We start from the raw sequence: 22,707 nt of genomic DNA, 5'->3' as shown, positions 1-22,707 counted from the left end.
CTTGCTATAGCCTAGGCCATCTTCGTGGAGAGCAACAATTCTATTTCTCAAATCATCAGAGAGTTCTTTGCCATGAGCGAATTGTACCCAAAACATCAAATTTAACAGCCCTGCTCCCCATTCACACCTGGAACCTTGTAACTCTAACGAGTCAACAACGAGGGACAACAACACAACTGGGCACAATTTGGACATGTTGACTGTGAGGTGTTGCCAGATATTTAGACATTAATGGCTGTGTGTTGAGGACAGTAAATCTATACTGCTATACAAGCTGTACACTGACTACTTTAGTTATATCCAAGTTTCATTTCTATAGTGTTTAGTGTTGTCCCATGAAAATATATAATACAATATTTGCAGAAATGTGAGGGGTGTACTCCTTTTGTGAGATACTATACATGTGGATGATGGATTGGAGTTGAAACTGAACTCTGAGGGGCAGCAGAGCACCAGAAACAGAATTTGGCTTCCTTGTTTCAGGCTACAGCAAGGCAATGAGACGTAAATTAAAAACACATGGCTTATTGTTTGCTTTCAAGTACTGTTTTTCAGATGGTCCTAGTTTTTGTTGAGGGGTTTTCTGAGCTTTGTAAACTAAGTCAGGAAACATGTAGACCTGGTGCCAAGTGCTGAAGTCCCTGGGGCTAGGAGTGAATTGCACACATGGTGGTTTTCTGCTGTTATGCCTGCAAATATGGTTGTGTGAGGTGGCGGAACTTACTGCAATCATACCATACAAGCGCAATGTTTTTGGAGCTATGCACGATTTATGCTCAAATGCACATGCATCAACATGTGTTCAGTAACTATGAAAATGAACACATTGTCTTTTTTGTTTTGACTGTGTTATTTTAGGAAAGAAACTGCAGTGTCTACTTCATAAAACAACCAGTTAAGTTTTATATTAAATGTTCATAGTTTTTTTTTGTTCTTTTTTCATCTAAACACCCTACACCACAAAAGTATGTGGACACTAATTATTTAGTTCGTGTTTCAGCTACTCCCCTCACTAACTGGTGTATAAAGTCAAACGCATAGACATGCAATCCCCATAGCCAAACAACGGCAGTGTAATGGGTTGTACTGGCTCAGTGAGTTTAAACTGTCACAGGATGCCAACTTTGTCACAAGTCATTCTGTCACAAGTCATAAGTGCTATTACTGTGAAATTGAAGCGTCTGTGGTTTATTTTATGTATGTCAAACAGCCTCTTCATGTCAAAGCAGGTGGTTATATGTCATGTTAGGCAATAAACTCACCACACTCACTGATGATAAGCAGAAGCTGATTAATAACATGATTAATAACATCTTTAGCAGTATCAGAAAAATAAAGCCAGTTATACAGCTGTATCCAATATAGCGGTATCAGCAACAGCGTTTTCAACAAAATAATTTCATATTAGGGTGAAATAGGGTGTCTGGGTACATACCAGTGGACAGAAGTTTACTGCAGGATTTTCAGTGCATTTAAATACTTATATATATATATATATATATATATATATATATATATATATATATATATATATATACACTGCTCAAAAAAATAAAGGGAACACTCAAATAACACATCCTAGATCTGAATGAATGAAATATTCTCATTGAATACTTTGTTCTCTACAAAGTTGAATGTGCTGACAACAAAATCACACAAAAATCATCAATGGAAATCAAATTTATTAACCAATGGAGGCCTGGATTTGGAGTCACACACAAAATTAAAGTGGAAAAACACACTACAGGCTGATCAAACTTTGATGTAATGTCCTTAAAACAAGTCAAAATGAGGCTCAGTATTGTGTGTGGCCTCCACGTGCTTGTATGAGCTCCCTACAATGCCTGGGCATGCTCCTGATGAGGTGGTGGATGGTCTCCTGAGGGATCTCCTCCCAGACCTGGACTAAAGCATCCGCCAACTCCTGGACAGTCTGTGGTGGAACGTGGTGTTGGTGGATGGAGCGAGACATGATGTCCCAGATGTGCTCAATTGGATTCAGGTCTGGGGAACGGGCGGGCCAGTCCATAGCTTCAATGCCTTCATCTTGCAGGAACTGCTGACACACTCCAGCCACATTAGGTCTAGCATTGTCCTGCATTAGGAGGAACCCAGGGCCAACCACACCAGCATATGGTCTCACAAGGGGTCTGAGGATTTCATCTCGGTACCTAATGGCAGACAGGCTACCTCTGGTGAGCACCTGGAGGGCTGTGCAGCCCTCCAAAGAAATGCCACCCCACACCATTACTGACCCACTGCCAAACCGGTCATACTGAAGGATGTTGCAGGCAGCAGATCGCTCTCCATGGCGTCTCAAGACTCTGTCACGTCTGTTACATGTGCTCAATGTGAACCTGCTTTCATCTGTGAAGAGCACAGGGCGCTAGTGGCGAATTTGCCTCTAGCAAATTCTCTGTTCTCTGGCAAATGCCAAGCATCCTGCACAGTGTTGGGCTGTGAGCACAACCCCCATCTGTGGACGTCGGGCCCTCATACCATCCTCATGGAGTCGGTTTCTAACCGTTTGTGCAGACACATGCACATTTGTGGCCTGCTGGAGGTCATTTTTCAGGGCTCTGGCAGTGTTTCTCCTGTTCCTCCTTGCACAAAGGCAGAGGCAGCAGTCCTGCTGCTGGGTTGTTGCCCTCCTACGGCCTCCTCCACGTCTCCTGGTGTACTGGCCTGACTCCTGGTAGCGCCTCTAGCCTCTGGACACTACGCTGACAGACACAGCAAACCTTCTTGCCCCAGCTCGCATTGATGTGCCATCCTGGATGAGCTGCACTACCTGAGCTGCTTGTGTGGGTTGTAGAGTCCATCTCATGCTATCACGAGTGTGAAAGCACCACCGACATTCAAAAGTGACCAAAACATCAGCCAGAAAGCAGATAGGTACTGAGAAGTGGTCTGTGGTCCCCACCTGCAGAACCACTCCTTTAGTGAGTGTGTCTTGCTAATTGCCAATAATTTCCACCTGTTGTCTATTCCATTTGCACTACAGCATACAGGCAGGCCAGTCTAGTACCCGCACTCTTTTATTACGAAGCCACGCTGTTGTAACACGTGCAGAGTGTGGCTTGGCATTGTCTTGCTGAAATAAGCAGGGATGTCCCTGAAAAAGACGTTGCTTGGATGGCAGCATATGTTGCTCCAAAACCTGTATGTACCTTTCAGCATTAATGGTGCCTTCACAGATGTGCAAGTTACCCATGGGCACTAACACACCCCCATACCAACAGAGATGCTGGCTTTTGAACTTTGCGCTGATAACAATCTGGACAGTCCTTTTCCTCTTTGGCCTGAAGGACACAACGTCCATGATTTCCAAAAGCAATTTGAAATGTGGACTTTTCCACTTTGCGTCAGTCCATCTCAGATGAGCTCGGGCCCAGAGAAGCCGGCAGCGTTTCTGGGTGCTGTTGATATATGGCTTTCGCTTTGCATGGCAGAGTTTTAACTTGCACTTGATGGACTTGCACGGATGGAGCGACGAACTCGACGAGTTCACTGACAGTGATTTTCTGAAGTGTTCCTGAGCCCATGTGGTAATATCTGTTACAGAATGATGTCGGTTTTTAATGCAGTGCCGCCTGAGGGATTGAAGGTCACGGGCATTCAATGTTATTTTTCTGTCTTGCCGCTTACTTGCAGAGATTTCTCCAGATTCTCAGAATCTTTTGATGATATTATGGACTGTAGATGATGAAATCCCTAAATTCCTTGCAATTGCATGTTGAGAAACATTGTTCTTAAACTGTTGGACTATTTGCTCACGCAGTTGTTCACAAAGTGGTGAACCTCGCCCCATCCTTGCTTATGAACGACTGAGCTTTTCAGGGATGCTCCCTTTATACCCAGTCATGACACTCACCAATTAACCTGTTCACCTGTGGAATGTTCCAAAAAGGTGTTTTTGCTCAACTTTCCTAGTCTTTTGTTGCCCCTGTCCCAACTTCTTTGGAACGTGTTGTAGGCATCAAATTCAAAATGAGTGAATATTTGCAAAAACCAATAAAGTTTATCCATTTGAGCATTAAATATCTTGTCTTTGTAGTGTATTCAATTGAATATAGGTTGAAAAGGATTTGCAAATCATCATATTCTGTTTTTATTTATGTTTTACACAACGTCCCAACTTCATTGGAATTGGGGTTGTATATATATAGAGAAATTGTCAGAGGAATAATGTTTGGCGGATTGGCACATATGTTTTTAGCAATTGTAAAGAAAATAATAATGAAAAAAAGTAAAAAAAAATATATTATAATTATTTTAATTATATTATATTATAATTATTTTTCAGTGCTCTTCCAAGAGCTGGAATAAACAGCAGTTAGGATACAAAAATTAAGGTGCGAAAAACCTCACAGTACAAAAGTATTACAGTCGTATTTTTGAACAGGATAAGCTGACAGAAATGTAATTGCTTCTTGTCACCGTGAACTTCTCCACTCACCAAGTGTTTCTACACTTCAGAATAAGTGCTTAAAGAGCCATCGCCATTCAGATATGCAGGGTCACAGTGTTGCTTTGTGGACGCAAACTCCTCTGGGAATTTCTACAACAGGAGAAATGGTAGTACAGGAAATTATTCTTAAATGACCTGTACTGCCTCCTTTCCTTTGTCCTTCAGGAATCTTTATTAACTTAAATGCTCTATCTTTAAAAGTGCTTATGCCATATTAGACAGGTGTATGTGTGCATCAACTAGATGCATATGCGTGAACAAGAAACCTGTCCCAAACTCAATGATGGTACTTAGCACATGCTAATAGTTAAGCATATTGTCGTAACAGAGCCACACATCTCTGAAATGGTAGCATGGGTAGGAATGGATCATCAGCATGGCCTACACTCTTCAAAATTAATGTGGCAAAAGGGTTCTTTATCTTTACTCTTTAAACATGTTTTTAGGGAACCAAAAGTGGATCTTCTATGGCAGTGATCAAAGCGCCTTCTTTAGAGAGTTCCCAGAGATCGTGGCCACTAGGGGGCGCCTTACCTGCACAGATTCGTAATAGCCTGTTATTTAAAATTCCATTAGATTTTTTTCCCAATATTTCTGCATAGTTAATTATTGGAAAGATGCAAATAAAAAATAAATAAAATTGTTTTTGTTCTAAAATCAGGGAAACTTGCTGACATGGATTTCTTTGTGTCAGGAACCAGGGGTTGTGGTGTCTACAACACTAATATGACCATTTTATTTACTATCTAAAATGAACAGTGAGCCTACATGTGTCTCTGTCTGTAACAGTGTTTATGGTAAATCTGACAAAATAAGTTTTCTTTGGGAATTAATTTGCCATAATTTACTCTCAACCATGAAATATATTTTAAGGTTTTTGGGTGATTATTGACTTCCAGTGTTTGTTAGCTTCATTAGCCTTGTAGCTCCACTTTTAAACAAATTAGCAAGGTTTGGACTTGACTGACTTGATTGAATCTGATGATAATTCAAGACACAGGATTTCAGCTGCCCTCAAATTCAATAAGCACTGCAAATTTCTGTTAACTATTGGTCTGCTGATTTTTTTAAATAACAAATAATTACTGATTATTTCACAAAGAGCTGGTATCCTGCAGTTTGTGTTGAACAGTATTGGGATATTTGCTGAAACTGAGTCCATGTATAGCTGCAAACAGTAAGAGATTGAAACCCTTTGAAATACAGGTTTAGGTAGAGGAGCTGAAGTCGACTCTTACCCAAATCGGACAGGATACAGTCCTGAATTTTTAGTTAAGTTCATAAAGAAAGAAAAAAAAATCAATCTGCTCCAGACCTGTTTACTCTCACCTCCTCCTTAGGAGTTACTGAAACATTGACAGTTCCTGTCACCACCACTGTAAACAATTCTGACTGGGTAAGTTTCTTTAATATGGAGCATTTCCCATCAAATCACTCTGTATGAGTTTATTTGCATCTTAATTATGCAGAAATTTTGAAAAATAGGTGGAATTCCCCTTTACAATACACCACACTGCGTTAAGATGCAAATGAGGCAAATTTAATAATAAAGATGGTAGCAGAGATGATTAGAATGATGATAAAGACATGGTAAGTTCTTCAGTGATGTTCATGCTGTTGATTTTGGAGTAATCTGAAAAAAAAAAAAACAGCAGGAATTTCAATATTAGCAACTTTGAAGAGGCTCATTAGAATCATTAATATATTAGTTTTTGACATTTGTGAATTAGTTGCCTCAACATATTAATTGGTGGCCTCAATATATTAATTTGTGGCCTCCATATATTATTTGTGGCCTTAATATATTAATTCATGGTCACATATATTGAGGCCAGCAAATAATATGTTGACACAAATAATTCACTAATTAAGGCAACAAATAACATCTCAAGGCCAAACACGAATATATGGAGGCCATGAGTTACATTTCTCAGAGCTTCAATATATTAGTTTGTGGCCACATTATGTTAATTTGAGGCTTCAATATGTTAATTAGTGGCCTCAACATATTAATTCCTGAGATTCACAGAGATGTTTAGAGGTGTTTACAATGTACATAATGATGATGCATAAATCTACACACACACCTGAAATGTCAGTGTTATCTATTAAATAAATGTTAGCAATGATTACATTAATTACATAATGATGCAACAGAAATTCATTACAGTTAGTCTCACTATATATACTCTGACTGGCTCCTTCATTAAGCTCACCTCCTTGTATCTACCTTCATTGTCCATTTTATCAGCTTCATTTACCATATAAGTGCACTTTGTAGCTCTACAGTCATAGACTGTAGTCCATTTTCTGTATACTTTATTTATTTATTTATTTTCACTCTGTTCTTAAAGGGTCAGGACCTCCACAGGACCACCACAGATCAGATATTATTTGGGTGGTGGATCATTCTCAGCACTGCTATGACACTGACGTGGTGGTATGTTTGTGTATGTAGTGCTGGTACGAGTGGATCAGACACAGCAGTGCTGCTGGAGTTTATCATCACCTCATTGTCACTGCAGTGCTGAGAATGATCCACCAACCAATTAATATGTGCTCTGGTCCTGTAAGGGTCCTGACCATTGATAACAAATTATGCAAAGAAATACATGTAGTATAGTAACTGCAGAACTACAAAGTGAAACTCTATGCTAAGTGGAGATTTTACATATACACTATATTGCCAAAGGAATTTGCTTGTCTGCTGTCACACGCATATGAACTTGAGTGATCCCATTCTTAATCCATTGGGTTTAATATGATGTCAGCCCAACCTTCGCAGCTATAACAGCTTCCAATCTTCTGGGAAGGCTTTCCACAAGGTTTAGGAGTGTGTTTATGGGAATTTTTGACCATTGTTCCAGAAGCGCATTTGTGAGGTCAGACACTGATGTTGGATGAGAAGGCCTGGCTCACAGTCTCCATTCTAATTCATCCCAAAGGTGTTCTATCGGGTTGAGGTCAGGACTCTGTGCAGGCCAGTCAAGTTCTTTGACACCAAACCTGCTCATCCATGTCTTTATGGACCTTTCTTTTGTCCAAAATCTCTTGGTCTGCTGAACATTAAGAGTTTCTTTCACTAGAACTAAGGGACTGAGCCCAACTCTTGAAAAACAACCCCACACCCCCTCCACCTAACTTTACACTTGGCACAATGTAGTCAGACAAGTACTGTTCTCCTAGCAACAGCCAAACCCAGACTCATCCATTGGCTTGCCAGATGGAGAAGCGTGATTCGTCACTCTAGAGAACACATCTCCATCGCTCTTGAGTCCAGTGGCAACGTTTTACACCACTGCATTTGACGCTTTGCATTGCGCTCAGTGAAGTCAAGCGTGGATGCAGCTGCTCAACCTTGGAAACTCATTCCATGAAGCTCTCTATACTGAACTCATGTTTCGGTTGTTGTGTTAGTGTTGGAGAATAAATGGCATGAAGCCAAGGTTGAAAAGAGGCAAGTGTGAGTTCATGGGAAAAGAGGTGACGTTCCTAGGCCACAAGATCAATGCCAGTGGTCTACACCCTCTGACAGAGAAAGTGGAAGCCATCGCAGAAGCACATGAGCCACAAAATGTTAGTGAGTTAAAAGCTTACCTGGGCTTGTTGAACTACTACCATAGGTTCCTCCCGAAGCTCTCCACACTGCTAGCACCGCTGCATACCCTGCTAAAGAAAGAAGAGAAATGGTCATGGGGGGTCAAGCAGCAGAAGGCATTTGAAGAGTCCAAAGTGCTACTTCAGTCCTGTAGTGTGTTAGTACACTACGACTCAAACAAACCACTCATCTTAGCGTGTGACGCATCACCCTACGGTGTGGGAGCCGTACTCTCTCATCGTATGGCGGATGGCTCAGAGAGACCTATAGGGTTCATCTCAAGAACTCTCAGTGCAGCTGAGAAGAACTACTCCCAGTTGGACAAGGAAGGCCTTGCGGTAGTTTTCGGAGTGACAAAGTTCCATAAATACCTGTATGGGAGACGGTTCGCAATAGTGACTGATCACAAGCCACTAATTTCACTGTTCAGTGAAATGAGAGCCATTCCTCAGATGACATCTCCTAGGATTCAGAGATGGGCAGTCACGTTAGCAGCGCATGAGTACACCATCATGTACAAAGTGGGCCGAGACCATACGAACGCTGACGTGTTGAGTAGGCTACCCTTGCATGGGGAAAGAAAGAGCACGCCTGAGGAGGAGGAGAGAGTGCTGCTGTTTGAGGACATCGGCGTGCCACTGGTGAATGCACAGCAAATTAAGAAATGGACGGACAAAGACCCTGTGCTAGCAAGAGTGCGTGAATACATCTTGCGAGGCTGGCCAAAGGTGAACAGTCCTGAGTTCATTCCATATGCCCGATGCCAGGATGAGCTCAGTACCCAGGAAGGATGTATCCTGTAGGGAGGACGTGTTGTTGTTCCACAACCTGGACGCAATGCCTTACTGAAACAACTACACCAAGCACACCCCGGCATCACCCGAATGAACGGGTTGGCGAGAAGTTACATGTGGTGGCCAAACATCGATACAGAGGTGGAGGCACTTGTGAAAGCGTGTGCGACATGCCAGGAAAACCGGAACAGTCCCCCAGTGGCCCCATTACATCCTTGGGAAGTTCCTGATAAACCATGGAGGAGAATCCACATCGATTATGTGGGTCCATGGATGGGAAGAATGTTCCTGATCCTTGTGGATGCGTACTCAAAGTGGATCGACGCATATTCTGTGAGTAGCTCTACATCTGCAGTTACCATTGAATGTCTTAGAAGGAGTTTCAGTCAACATGGCATACCTGAAATCATAGTGTCAGATAATGGTACCTGTTTTACGAGTGAACAGTTCCAAGAGTTTGCTGAAAAGAATGGCATACGTCATATCACGACTGCACCATACCATCCTTCTTCTAATGGCTTAGCCGAGAGCTGTGCAGATGTTCAAGTCACTCATGAAGAAGATGGCAGGAGACTCTATTGAAACTAAAATGTCCCGAGCCCTGTTCAGCTATCGCATAACACCCCAATCTACAACTGGCAAGTCACCAGCTGAGTTGTTGTGTGGTAGGAAGTTGAGGTCAACTCTTGACTTAATACATCCAGACTTTAGAAACAGAGTACATGACAAACAAGAGAAACAAAAAGGTTATCATGACATGCATGCGCGAGTGAGAATACTTGGAGAGGGAGACTTGGTCTACACATGCAACTTTGGCTCAGGACCAACCTGGGTATCAGGAGTAATAACAGAGAAGACAGGCCCTGTGTCATTCCAAGTTACTTTAGGTAATGGACAAGTTGTGAGACGACACATCGACCAAGTACGTGGTAGAAACTCCACCCCACCGGCGATGACACCAGAGGTCTTGCCTGACTCCTCGCCTGAGGAGGACGTCACTGAACCACCACTTCAGGTAGTACCTGAGGTAGCCATCTCCACTGATTCTACTGACAGCACTGCAGCAGAAGCAACTGGGGAGCAGCCTGAGTCTTCACCTGTAGTTGACTCACCAGCTGTGAGAAGATCTCAGCGAACCAGAAAAGCTCCAGATTACTTGAAGGACTATACTTAGTTAGTAGTGAGTTCCCCAGCCACAGGACAAGAATGTGTCCTGGAACCTCACTGGGATGCGGTAGTCAACCCAAATCCCTAGTTAGAAATGTTAGGTATATATATATATATATATATATATATATATATATATACACTGTATATAAAAAATTATATGTATGACACATAGGTTGGAAGACGTTATAATAAAAAAGAAAAAAAAAAAGAAAAAAAAAAGTAACTGTTATAGTTAAGGGTTAATTGGGAGTTCCAGGATGTCTAGTGTAAATGGCTAAGTGTAATTAAAGTAGTTTAATCTAGAGGGGAGGGATGTGGTAGACTGAATGACAAGTCAGAACACTTACAGTAATTGCCTCTAGAGGGAGCTACCTTCTGGGAACTGTCATACGCTTATCGGGGTCGCAGCATGAACAAGTGTCGCGGGCTGAACTCATGTTTCGGTTGTTGTGTTAGTGTTGGAGAATAAATGGCATGAAGCCAAAGAAAAACAACTCCAGTGTGATTGTTGCTACATGCCACCGTAGGATATCACACATACACTGACCAAAAACATCAGACAGAGACCGATACATCAAACAAAGACCGGCAAACACAAGAGCCAAACACAGGGCTTAAATTCACAGGGATTTGGTGTCAGGTCAGGTGAAAACAATCAGGGGAGCAGTTACCAAACAAGGGGCAGGACTTAAACCAAAACAAAACGCACATGGACAGGACTGGGAGGGGCCAATCGATACCGTACCCCATCCCCACTGAGGCACGCCAACCAAAAACAGAACCAAAAACAAGGACAGAACCAAACTATAAACGGACAGGAGCCGGGCAGCACACGGGACAGGCACAGAAGGAGTTTCATGCCAAAACCGAACTGAAGAAAAAGGTCGACAGGTTCACACCAACCACGGCAGCTCTGAAATCTTCCTCCCATCTGAAATGGGGATTCTGATTGGCCCTGCCGCTCAGTTTACTCCGCCTGTTCATGCTGGTCAGCGCTTCGTGCGGTTTTGGTGATTTTCTGTGGCGTCCTGTGCTCAGAAAGTTTAATAGTACTGAATAATAGGAATGTGCTCAGCTGAATAATCTTTCCACAATCTTCTTCTTTTGGCTGCTCCCCTTAGGGCTCGCCACAGTGGATCATCTGCCTCCATCTTGCCCTATCCATTGCCTCCTCTACTTTCACACCAACCATCTCCATGTCCACCTTCACTACATCCATAAACCTTCTCTGAGGTCTACCCCTTCTCCTTGTACCCGGCAGCTCCATCTCCATCATTCTTTGACCAATATATCCACTATTATCCTCCTCAAAACATGTCCAAACCATCTCAACCTGGCCTCTGTGGCTTTATCTCCAAACTGCTCCACCTTCACTGTCCCTCTGATCTGCTCATTTCTAATCTTGTCCATCCTTGTCACTCCCAACAAAAATCTCAGCATCTTCATCTCCGCCGCCTCCAGCTCAGCCTCCTGTCTTTTAGACAGAGCCACAGTCTCCAAACCATACATCATAGCAGGACGCACTCCTGTCTTGTAAACCTTCCCTTTCACTCTTGCTGCTATCCTTCTGTCACACATCCGTCTCCACCCACTCCATCCTGCCTGCACCCTCTTCCTCACCTCTTTTTTGCACTGTCCATTGCTCTGGATGGTTGACCCATCTTTCCACAATATTTATAATATTTCAGCATCCTACTTTAAGTTCAGGGTTAAAAGGAATCCCCCCACCTCCCACATGATTAAACGTCAGTGTCAGTGTCAGTGTGTGTTGCACTGGTATGAGTGCTGCTGGAGTTTCTAAACACTATGTCCACTCTTATACACTCCTACCTTGCCACCACTGATAAAAATGCTCTGCCTAAGTAAATGCATGTCAGAGTATATGAAATACGTTTATTAAAGCCTGATATGATGGGCATTGACCTCCATTGAACTCCATTGAACTGAAAGACCCCAAAACATAGCCCAACAAGATAGTTTTCCTGCTTTGGTGCTTTCAGTGAACGTAAAACATGAACATATACACACACAGTCAAACACACCACCCCCTCCCCTTTCCTCACTTATCTACTACAGCAGTGAAATCAGCAAATAAAAAAAAGAAGTGAGCCGCTGTATCTAAGACAACACCTTTCCTGTACACCCCCAACTCCAAGCAGAGCAGGAAGTTGCTGAGAGCTGCTACTGTTTCTGGTGTTTTTTTTTCTGTGCTGAGGATCACAAAAGCAAAAACTTTTGAAAACTATTTTAAGACAATGTTACAGGCACTTCTGGGAATTTAGGGAGGTTCCAGAGAACACATCCCCTTCACTTTTTAAAAATGTGCAAGATCATTTTAGGGGTTGCAGGATAGTTGTCAAAAAGAACGATCTCATAGATCTCAAGTGCTATGCACTTTGGACGGCCTGCACCCAAACCCCCTTTGGGTCAAATATGCTCTCATTAAACATTTTATGTGGGACTCTCTTGGCCTCCACAGCATGACTCACGGATATTTCAGAAGAAAGAGATTAAAAGAGATAAAGGTTTCAGCATGCATTCCAACTGAATTAAATAGAGTAAATAAATAGCTAAATTATACAATTAAACTAGTTTATAGAAGAGTAGCAGCAGTTTATGGAACACTGGAGGGATGGGAAAAGAATGAATTAAAGGAAAAATTACATTACGCAATTATGGACAATGACTTGGTTAAAAAGGAGAAACTGACAGTTGGTGTTATACACATGTTCAACTGAAATGTTGATTCTTGGTGTGACCCAGAAAATTAGTTTTACGTAGTGGGCATAGGGTTGAAGACTCATTTTTAAAGATGCTTAAATTTCCAGGGATAAATTATACCCAGTAATGTTTTGAGCTGCATGCTTTTAAAATGAAATTGTATGTTTTTTAATCTTTTAAAGAGCTTTTAGAAACCATTTTCACTGCACATTGCACACACCATTAAATATGGCCTATGGTAAAGCTTTTTGCTTTCAAACACTGCATGCAAAATTCAAATAGAGATGCAAACGTCGCTCTCCAAAATAACATACATTTCCTAGTTAGTCATTTGCAGGAGATAGCCAGCCAGATTTAGGAGCATTTCATTATAAAACCTTCACACAATATGAAGGACAGCCGCCTCTCCTCAAATGATAAATATTAAGAGACAAAAACTGAGATGTTTTCTTTGGACAGAAGAAGAAAACCTGGTATATTCATTTTTGTTCTTTTTAATTTTTGACATAATTTGAAAATGCCTGCTGGCCTGTACACTGTGGGTACATTTCACTTACATTAAAAATAAAGTAGCTTTTTCCTACTCCTCTAGATACAGGGTTTTCTTCTGACAACAGATACATACACACACACGCACACACACGCACACAAATATAAACACATATCGCTGTTGCTGGCACAAAACCCTGTATCTCCATTTTTGACGTTTTTCAGTTTTTGGCATAATTTGAAATGACCTGTCGCTCAGAACTACTTGCTTTTTACCCCACATATATATATATGGTGTAAACACTATTGTGGACACAAACCTGGAATAAGTAGTACATATAAAGATTGAGGTACAAACAAATTCACATTATAACAATATAACAGTTGTATTTTTTTAAAGGCAATGAAATGCAATGAAATGCAAATGCTTCACAATATGAACTCCCTGAGTGTTTCCAACACTTTTAAGAACAAGTGCATAAAGAACTGTCACTTTTTAGATATCATGTTTTTTTTACAGCAAAATTCTATTCAGCAACATTGAATAGCTTGGCATTGTGACAAAAAAGTTATATGCACAAACAAAAAAAAAACAAAGAAAATAAACAGCAGGCTTAGACAGTTCATTTAACACTTAAGTCAAAGGTCAATAGAGGTGGCTCAAGGTCACATTTAGTGATAAAGAGCTCAGAAATCTGACTTGTGAGACTATGCTGGTGGTGGTAAATTTTACTAGGGTGGCAAAGGGGTTGCTCAGAGGTTAATTGGGTTGGCAGTATGAGAGTGCGACCCAAGGGGAGGAGGGCAGGTGGACTGGAGTTGTGCCCGTGCAGCGTGAGTTTGAACAGTTTTAGCACCGATTGCCATCTCAGAAGAGACATACTTGCAATGGGAAAGTGTGAGTGGGGAGGGGTGGTGGTTGGAGGGTTTGGGGGTTGTGGTGTGCTGGGGGGTGCAGAGAGGCAGTGGTTGTGGAGAGAGTGAGGTGTAAGGTGTGGCAGAAGATTTGGCCAGTTGGATTTCAAGAGAGGCCCTGGCCACCTTGGCCACTCCTTTAAAACATGCGCAGTCATGCAGATGTCAATTCTTCTGGGAATATCCCCGAAAAGGGAAAATTAAATAATCCTTAACAGCCTCACTAAAACTATGGCCTAGTGCTGACCCTGGGCAGAAGATTCATTTCCTGCCTGGCTTGCACACCATGTGATGCCTATAAGACTACTCATGCTACATTTTGCTACATCTGTAACATGATTAAATTGTAATTAGCTCTGGATAAGAGAGTCTGTCAACAATCAACAGTCATACAGCTGATTTCAGTGAATATTCAATGCTTGTCTAAGTACTTTAGATACAGCAGGAATCAGCTTGTTTGCAAAGTCCCAGAGGCGTCTATCCCTTATCAATGAAGTCTCTGAATAGCCTTGAGTTGAAAATTCTTTAATGTGGTACATGTGACTGATTTTGGGGTCCACCCTGACAGTACCACCCCTGGAATCCAAAAGGCCATGCACTGTAGTTTTAAACACTAACCGAGGATTCACGATGACTTTGAAATTGTTGAACTTATTTGGGTCATTGGGTAAACTGTATACATGCGGTAAGACATTTACTCCCATAACGTTCTTCCATAAATCTGGTGTATCCTCAGGTCTCCAGTCACTGGGAATGGAAATGGGAAATATGTTATTCTCAAACTCAAATCCTGCACGATGTTGATAAATCGCCTCCAGATGAGGAATGAGTGTTGTCCAGTTATCTTCTTTCAAAGGAAGAATTAGCTCATCCAAATCTTGTAGAGCTACATATTGACTCTCATACATGTAGCGATGCACACAGTCATTGAGAGCTGCAATTTGCCCAAAGTAATGCAGTTCTCCTGGTGAATCAGACTTCTTCCATCCTCTGGCCACCTTGATGTAGGATGACACGGTCCATGGGATGATGTCCACAAAGCCTTGCCTAACATAGTAATCCAAAACCTTCTGCGTTTCTGGGTAACAACTGGTCTTGTAAATGGTTACCTTCTGAACACCAAGCAGCTTGAACATCTCCATGGCCTGCACAAGCCCCAACACATTCATGTAATCATACATTACAGATATACATACTGTAAAAGCATAAGGGAAGTTTTCTGTCCTGGGCTGTTGATTCCCAACAGGTTGGAAGGATTGTATATTCCATAGAGATCCATTTCCTTCATGTATTTGGGAAGTAATAGCCACAAACGCTGGTGTTTTGCATGTTGTGGGGACTTGACAAGTAATATCTGCCGTGCCATAGTCATATCCAAAGTGGTCAGAGTGAATGTCGAGGCTGGCAGCTGCAGAAATGTTCCTTCCATCGCAACATAATAAGCAGTAGTATTGCACTTCTTCACTACGAAACACTATAGCAACTGTTTGTATCGTTTTACTGATTAAACGGTGCTCCACATAGGAACCGATCACGTAGGCTTTGTGGTGAGCAACTTTAATCATGGGACCATTCTGCACCGGCACACCACATGCCGTTAGGTGTGGTTTAGCACTTGGTGTGGCACTTGTAGTTCCAAGAGAAGAATCAGGTTGCTTTTGTTCTTGATAAGCATTCTCCTTTTCTGTTCTAGTCCTGTAAGGATATACTGTAGAAGGCTTAGTAATATATTCATTGTTTTGTAAGTAGAAAAAGATGAAAATGAAAAACAGAATAAGAGGCACCAGAAGAGTCTTTGGAAAGAAGTTTGGCTTGCTTTTAGCAGAACTATGCTGCCCTGTGAAGAAAAAAAAAAAAGTGTGATAAATTGGTTAAATATAGAGTATTGCTTATATATATTTTACCAATTGAGACAAAATGCAAAGTTTGTGACTGAAATTGCTTCCTGAGCTTAAATGCATTATTTATTGCAAAAATAAATATTAAAAACGTATTTGGTGTCTATATTTGACATCTTTACTTAGAAATTGGAACTATAAAGCTAAATTTACCAACACTACAAATCAACAGTCACCCAAACCTTTTCTGTAAATGCATCCACAAAATGTCTTTCAACCCAGGTAAAAAAGATTTCTTGGGGACCATTCCTTCTACCTCTGCATAGTTTGTTAGCCCCGTTTTACTCTGTTCTTCAGGGGTCAGAACCCCCATGGACCCTCACAGAGCAGGTACTGTTTGGGTGGTGGATCATTCTCAGCACTGCAGTAACACTGACATGGTGGCGGTGTGTTAGTGTGTGTTGTGCTGGTCTGAGTGGATCAGACACAGCAGTGCTGCTGGAGTTTTTAAACACCTCAGTGTCACTGATGGACTGAGAATAGTCCACCAACCAAAAATATGCAGCCAACAGAGTCCTGTGGGCAGCGTCCTGTGACCATTGATGAAGGTCTAGAGGATGACCAACACAAACTGTGCAGCAGCAGATGAGCTGTCATCTCTGACTTTTCATCTACAAGGTGGACTGACAAGGTAGGAGTGTATAATAGAGTGGACAGTGAGTGGACATAGTGTTTAAAAACTCCAGCAGCACTGCTGTGTCTGATCCACTCGTACCAGCACAACACACACCAACACACCACTACCATGTTAGTGTTACTGCACTGCTGAGAATGATCATCACCCAAATAATATCTGCTCTGTGAGGGTCCATGGGGGTCCTGAACACTGAAGAACAGGGTAAAATGGGGCTAACAAAGTATCAGAGAAACAGATGGACTACAGTCTGTAACTGTAGAACTACGAAGTGCAGCTATACAGTAAGTGGAGCTGATAAAATGGACAATGAATGTAGAAGCAAGGAGGTGGTCAGAATGTTGTGCCTGATCAGTTCATATATATATATATATATATATATATATATATATATATATATATATATATATATATACATATATATATACATACACACACACACACACACACACACACACACACACATATAAGTGTAAGATTTACCTAAGTTTCACAGTTTAAGCCGTAAGAAATATTTGCTGTGTACCTTTCAGCTGCCTCGAGCAAGTGCTATATATAAAGATATTATTATTATTATTATTATTATTATTATTAGTTCTTCCTCTCTCTCTGTCTCTTCTATCTGAGGCTGACACAGTCATAAATTAAGGTTTCTATAGTGAAAAAACAAGCCGGATGTAAAGAGCAACAGTTGTTCAAGGCTACAATACCTCTGAAAAGTTTTTACTGCTGGTCGCTTTCATTAAACATGCATATAAACAGCTTCATCTTCGAGGAGAACTGTACAAACTGTTCAGTCTGATTCTACTTCTTTTGTTGCTGCTTTGGATCAAAATCGGGCAGATTTTGAACCAAAATACACAAAGACCAGGCCTAAAGCACCACCTTACTCTTACACATGTACCTATCACACTCCACATTACACGTATCTGAGCAACACCTTTCCAAAAGCTTATTCATCTTCTCATTAAACTCAAAAAAAAAATTAAAATGTGCCCTTTAGGCTACATTTAGAAGAATAGAAAGACGGAACAAGCTGTTGGGTACCTGAAACTGACATGCTGAGCTGTAAGCTCTCCTCCATCCAGCGCTGCTGCAGCTGTACATACAAACCAAAAGTAACAGTTAACTTTCCAGTTCACTGGGCGGGTACAGAACTGCGTCAGTGCTTCAACCAGAAGAGCTGTGCAGTCATTTTCCCTTTACGTGCTCACTTACACTGTATCTGTCTTAACAACCTTGCACTACAATGCTTGGCTGACTCTTTTTTACCCTTTTTTCAGTTTAAAAAGTGCACATTATTACACACACGCACACACACGCACACACACACGTTGTTCCTGTTGCTGTAAAGTTATCATTTTGGAGATACAATGTTTTCCTGTCTAGGAGAGAGGAGGAGGAAGAGGATACAAACCACATGACAGAGGCACAGAGAGGAAGTGAGCAAGAGAGCAACTCGCTGACTTCATCAAAAATGGGAAGAAAGCCGCGGTTTAGTTTATTTCACTGATAAAGTGTGTAAATAAAGCACAGTGGCTCACTGGCACTGGTGTTTGTGTCTGTCTGTGCTCCCATTGGGTTTCCCAGTCAATGTTTGTATGTGTGTGTGTGTGTGTGTGTGTGTGTGTGTGTGTGCAGCAGTAACAGAGATTGTTATTCATAAGTCTGTTATGTGTTTGGGGGTGTGTATGTGTGCTGTTTGTGTTGATTAGTGTTGGTCTGCGGTGCTGACTGGTGGGGTTTAGTTTCTTATGTACAATGGCAGACAGTAATTAAGTAAATGTAATTAGTTACTGTACTTAAGTAGTATTTTTGTGTATCTGTACTGAAGTTTTTCCATTTTTGGTGACTTTTTACTTTCACTTCACTACATTTCAAAAGTCAAATATCTGACTTTTTCCTCCACTACAGCCATTCCTTTTGGTTTATGTGTGCATAAAAACATGTCAAAACAAAAGAACTGCAAAGCAAGAACACCAATCAGGGCACAACGCACAATTTTCTTTGCTTTTTTTGTTTTGACCTGTTGGTCATACCGACCCAGTGCAGAACACAGTTCAACGTCAGTGCAGCAGCATAAAATTTTGGGAGAAATGATGAACTAACCTAACTTTGTGTAAACAGACCACAATATAGAAATATGTCCACATATGCAGTCGTGACTGACGCATCTTTTTTCTGAACTTATACAAACACCATTTAATTTCATAGTAAATTAGTTTTGGCTAGTTTTTGTTTATATAGTAAAGGAAACTCATTTGTGATCCTGAGTTTAAAGCCAGTTTTTATTACATTTTACATCAGTTTAAACACATTTTTATTTAAAGGTTGTAATTAAATCTTAATCCCCAGGGCCGACAGCGCATGACTGAGATATCCTTGAGCAAGACGCTTAACCCCCAATTGCTCCCCGGGCGCCGTGGATAGGGCTGCCCACTGCTCTGGTCAAGTGTGCTCACTGCCCCCTAGTGTGTGTATGTGGTGTTTCACTTCACGGATGGGTTAAATGCAGAGGTGGAATTTCCCTGTTTGTGGGATTAATAAAGTATCACACTTAACTTAAAAAGAAACTTTGTTTGTTCACAATAAGTGATTTCAGAGCCACTCGGTTCTCCCTGATGGAAACTGTTTGCCTTCAGTGTTTTGTGGTTATGATCATTTTAATAGACGTCAGCATCACTAATTAATGACGTTCTATTAAAAGACTGGTTTACCAAGAGAGACACTGGAGGATTTTCACCTAAAATGACTTTGTGAAGCCAGTCTTGTTATAAAAATGATAACAGGACATCAGAGCCATAATTAATCTTTCAGTACTTTTTTCTTTTGATACCTAAGTACATTTGAAGGCAAATACTTTAGTACTTTTAATCAAGTGAAGGTCTAAAGGGAGGAACTTCTACTTTTACTGGAGTAATATTTTACCTTGGGTATCCCTACTTTAACTCAAGTACATGATTGTGTACTTCGTCCACCACTGGTTATGCATCTCAAAATATCGACTTATTATAAGATATTTTAAAATATCACAAAATAATGGCATAGCAATTCACTTTTTTTTCCATTTTCAATGATGGGAATGGGCTTCCATAGAATTCCCACTTTTTATGTATAAATCAGAAAACAAAGGAATGTAGAGTGGCTTGACGTGAAGTGCTTCCTCTAGAGAAATGTATTCAGTATAAAATGGTCACAATCGACATGAAGTGTGTCTACAAAAAGGTATTGTGGCATATACCATTTATGAGGAGCTCAAGGGGTGTGGCATGCAATGTAGCAAGTTGCACAGGCCACTCCTTCCAATTAAAAGGATATTTGTTGCGGTGGACATAACCCAGAGGACGGGGGTATCAAGTGTTATGCTGGTCCCCAACTGGATGGATGAGCAGGAAGGCTGGCTGGGGAAGACGGTGAAAGAAACAGGCCTGGCAGCAAAGCCCAGCTGCCAATGGGATCAGGAGGCTGAGTATGCATTCGCTGCCTTCCGTGCTCAGCTATGCCATTCCCCATAACAAGCGGTAAGTTCATTGTGGGCACCTACACTGTGTGCACAATTATTAGGCAAGTCATATTTTTGAGGATTATTATTATTATTAATGACCAACTACAGTGCTCTCGGTTAATCCAAAATGTTAATAAACCTCAAACATGAATGTTTAAGAAAAATAAAGTGAAATTTTGGCTTTCTTAGGAGAATATCTATATGTTCACATTTATTGGGCAACTACAATGGTGCAGAATTATTACGCAGCTAAATGAAAAACACACATTTTCCCATCTCACTTTATTTTCATCTGTTCAAGTGAGAATTATAAACAAACAACTCAAAGCTTTCCAATGAACATTTCTGAGAAATAAAAAAAAAAATAGTGACCAGTATAGCCACCCTTCTTTTCAATAACAGTGATAAGCCTTCCATTCATGGAGTCTGTCAGTTTCTTGATCTGTTGACGATCAACTTTTTGTGCAACAGCAACCACAGCCTCCCAGACCCTGTTCAGAGAGGTGTACTGTTTTCCTTCACTGTAAATCTCCCGTTTAAGAATTGCCCACAAGTTCTCGATTGGGTTCAGGTCAGGTGAGGAAGGGGGCCATGTCATAAGTTGTTCATCTTTAATGCCTTTACTGGTGAGCCATGCAGAGGAGTACTTGGATGCATGTGATGGAGCATTGTCCTGCGTGAAAATCATTGTCTTTTTGAAAGATGCAGATTCTTCCTGTACCACTGCTTAAAGAAAGTGTCTTCTAAAAACTGGCAATAGGCTTGGGAGTTGATTTTGAGCCCATTTTCAACCCGAAAAGGTCCAACCAGCTCATCTTTAATAATACCAGCCCATACCAGTACCCCACCTCCACCTTGCTGGTGTCTGACTCGAAGTGGAGCTCTGTCCCGTTACTGATCCATCTCTGTCTTCAGATTCTTCTTGGACCAGTCTAGACACTTCACCTTATGTGTCTTGTTCAGTGGTGGTCAGGTTTCAGCCTTCCTTACCTTGGCCATGTCTCTGAGCGCTGAATGTCTTGTACTTCTTGATACTCCAGCTAGGTTGCAGTTCTGGAATATGACAGAACTGGAAGATAATGGGTTCCTGGTAGCTTCACGCTTGATTCTTCTCAAATCCTTGGCAGTTATTTTACGTCTTTTTTTCTCAGAACGTTTCTTGCGACCCTGTTGACTATTTGCAACAAAACGTTTGATGGTTCTGTGATCACGCCCCAATATCTTAGCAATTTCAAGAGTTCTGCATCCCTCTGAGAGACTTTTGGTAATTTTTGACTTTTCAGAGTCAGTTCAATCTCTTTTCTGGCCCATTTTGCCTAAAGAAAAAAGCTGCCTAATAATTATGCACACCTTGATATAGGGTTTTGACCACAGGCCACACCCTCCCTCATTACACAGATACACATCACCTGCTATGCTTAAATCCATTAAGCATTCAAGTTTATCCAGCTTGGAGTTAGAAAATATGCCTAAAAATGATTATATGGTCAAAATACTCACTTTCCTAATAACTGTGCGCACAGTGTACGCCAGCAATAAGGGTGTCACGATTGGCCCCTCCCAGTCCTGTCCATGTGTTTGTGTTTTGGTTTACCATGTGAGTTTTTGTTTTGGTTTTGTAACTCCGCCCCTGATTGTTTTCACCTGTCTCTCGTTGCCCCTGTGTATTTAAGCCCTGTGTTTGCCCTTTGTTTTCGCTGGTTGTTGTTTGCAGTATCCACCTGTTTATCATGTTGGAAACTCAATCTGTTCGTGTTGGCTATATGACCCTGGACCGTTACGACCCTGATATTGGATTTGCCCTCAATAAAAGTCACTTACCTCCGCACATGCATCCGCTACCTTGCTCCCCATTACAAAGGGAATCTGAGCTGTCTTTTCACAGGTACAGCCTGGCATCTGAGCAAGCCAGAATGCAACTACTATGTGATGAGGAGAGAGCTGTTGACCATTGTGATAGGGATGTGCCATTTTCACCCTTAACTCTATGCCCTTTGTTCTGTATACTAATAATGCTTCGCTGACCAGGCTCACATAGTTAAAAGCACACAAGGGTCAAGCACTGTGGACACTGCCTACATGTTAATGCCAATTCCCTGTCCCACCGCCCATGTGCTGTTGACAAATGTTGGTACTGATCACACCTTGAGGAGAGAGCAGAGACAGCTGAAAGAAGTACTGCTGTTGTTCTCGCCCCCAGTGGCACCAGCTGTGCCCAGGGGGAGGGATTTGGAGCTTTCTTGGGTATGTGGTTGGTTCCAGGTGGAGTGGAAACCAGAGTGGACAGACATGATGCCACATGGGCCCACTGCTAAGGGTCATTGAACTGGTTAGGACAGCCTCCAGATGCACAATGATGTATGTGTGTGGCAGCTGCTGGTACAGAGCAGGCTGTGGAAGATGGTGCTGGGCACAGTGGAGCTTTGAGCATTCCTGTGACCTGTGCATGGCAAAAAGTCACAAGCCCCTCTTCAGTCTTTTTAATCCATTGCACAGATGGAGAGGGTTGCCA

The 22,707-nt window shown here is 41.6% G+C and overlaps 1 protein-coding gene and 1 pseudogene across 1 annotated transcript; one reads left to right on the top strand and one right to left on the bottom strand.

Annotated features, from left to right (window-relative positions):
* Positions 1-7,799: 7,799 nt before the first annotated feature.
* On the top strand, positions 7,800-10,037 carry LOC108429087 (annotated as a pseudogene).
* A 3,193-nt stretch (positions 10,038-13,230) lies between these two features.
* Positions 13,231-18,010, bottom strand: LOC108429155. Its single transcript, XM_017700743.2, has 2 exons — positions 17,738-18,010; positions 13,231-15,995 (listed from the first exon to the last, which is right to left on the bottom strand). The coding sequence occupies exons 1-2, from the start codon at positions 17,772-17,774 to the stop codon at positions 14,560-14,562; spliced, it is 1,473 nt and encodes a 490-aa protein (XP_017556232.2). The 5' UTR covers positions 17,775-18,010; the 3' UTR covers positions 13,231-14,559.
* Positions 18,011-22,707: the final 4,697 nt, after the last annotated feature.

Source organism: Pygocentrus nattereri, chromosome 7 (genome assembly GCF_015220715.1).
Source record: "Pygocentrus nattereri isolate fPygNat1 chromosome 7, fPygNat1.pri, whole genome shotgun sequence".
In the NCBI taxonomy this organism is placed as follows: domain Eukaryota; kingdom Metazoa; phylum Chordata; class Actinopteri; order Characiformes; family Serrasalmidae; genus Pygocentrus; species Pygocentrus nattereri.
The sequence above is the reverse complement of the archived record's forward strand: the minus strand, read 5'-3'. Positions and strand labels throughout refer to the sequence as shown.

Bases quoted from the DNA above. Each gene is read 5' to 3' on its own strand.
- LOC108429155 (XM_017700743.2), bottom strand. From the start codon at position 17,774: ATGGAGGAGAGCTTACAGCTCAGCATGTCAGTTTCAG. The intron at 15,996-17,737 runs GTACCCAACAGC...TTTTCTTCACAG, and splicing joins GCTCAGCATGTCAGTTTCAG to GGCAGCATAGTTCTGCTAAA.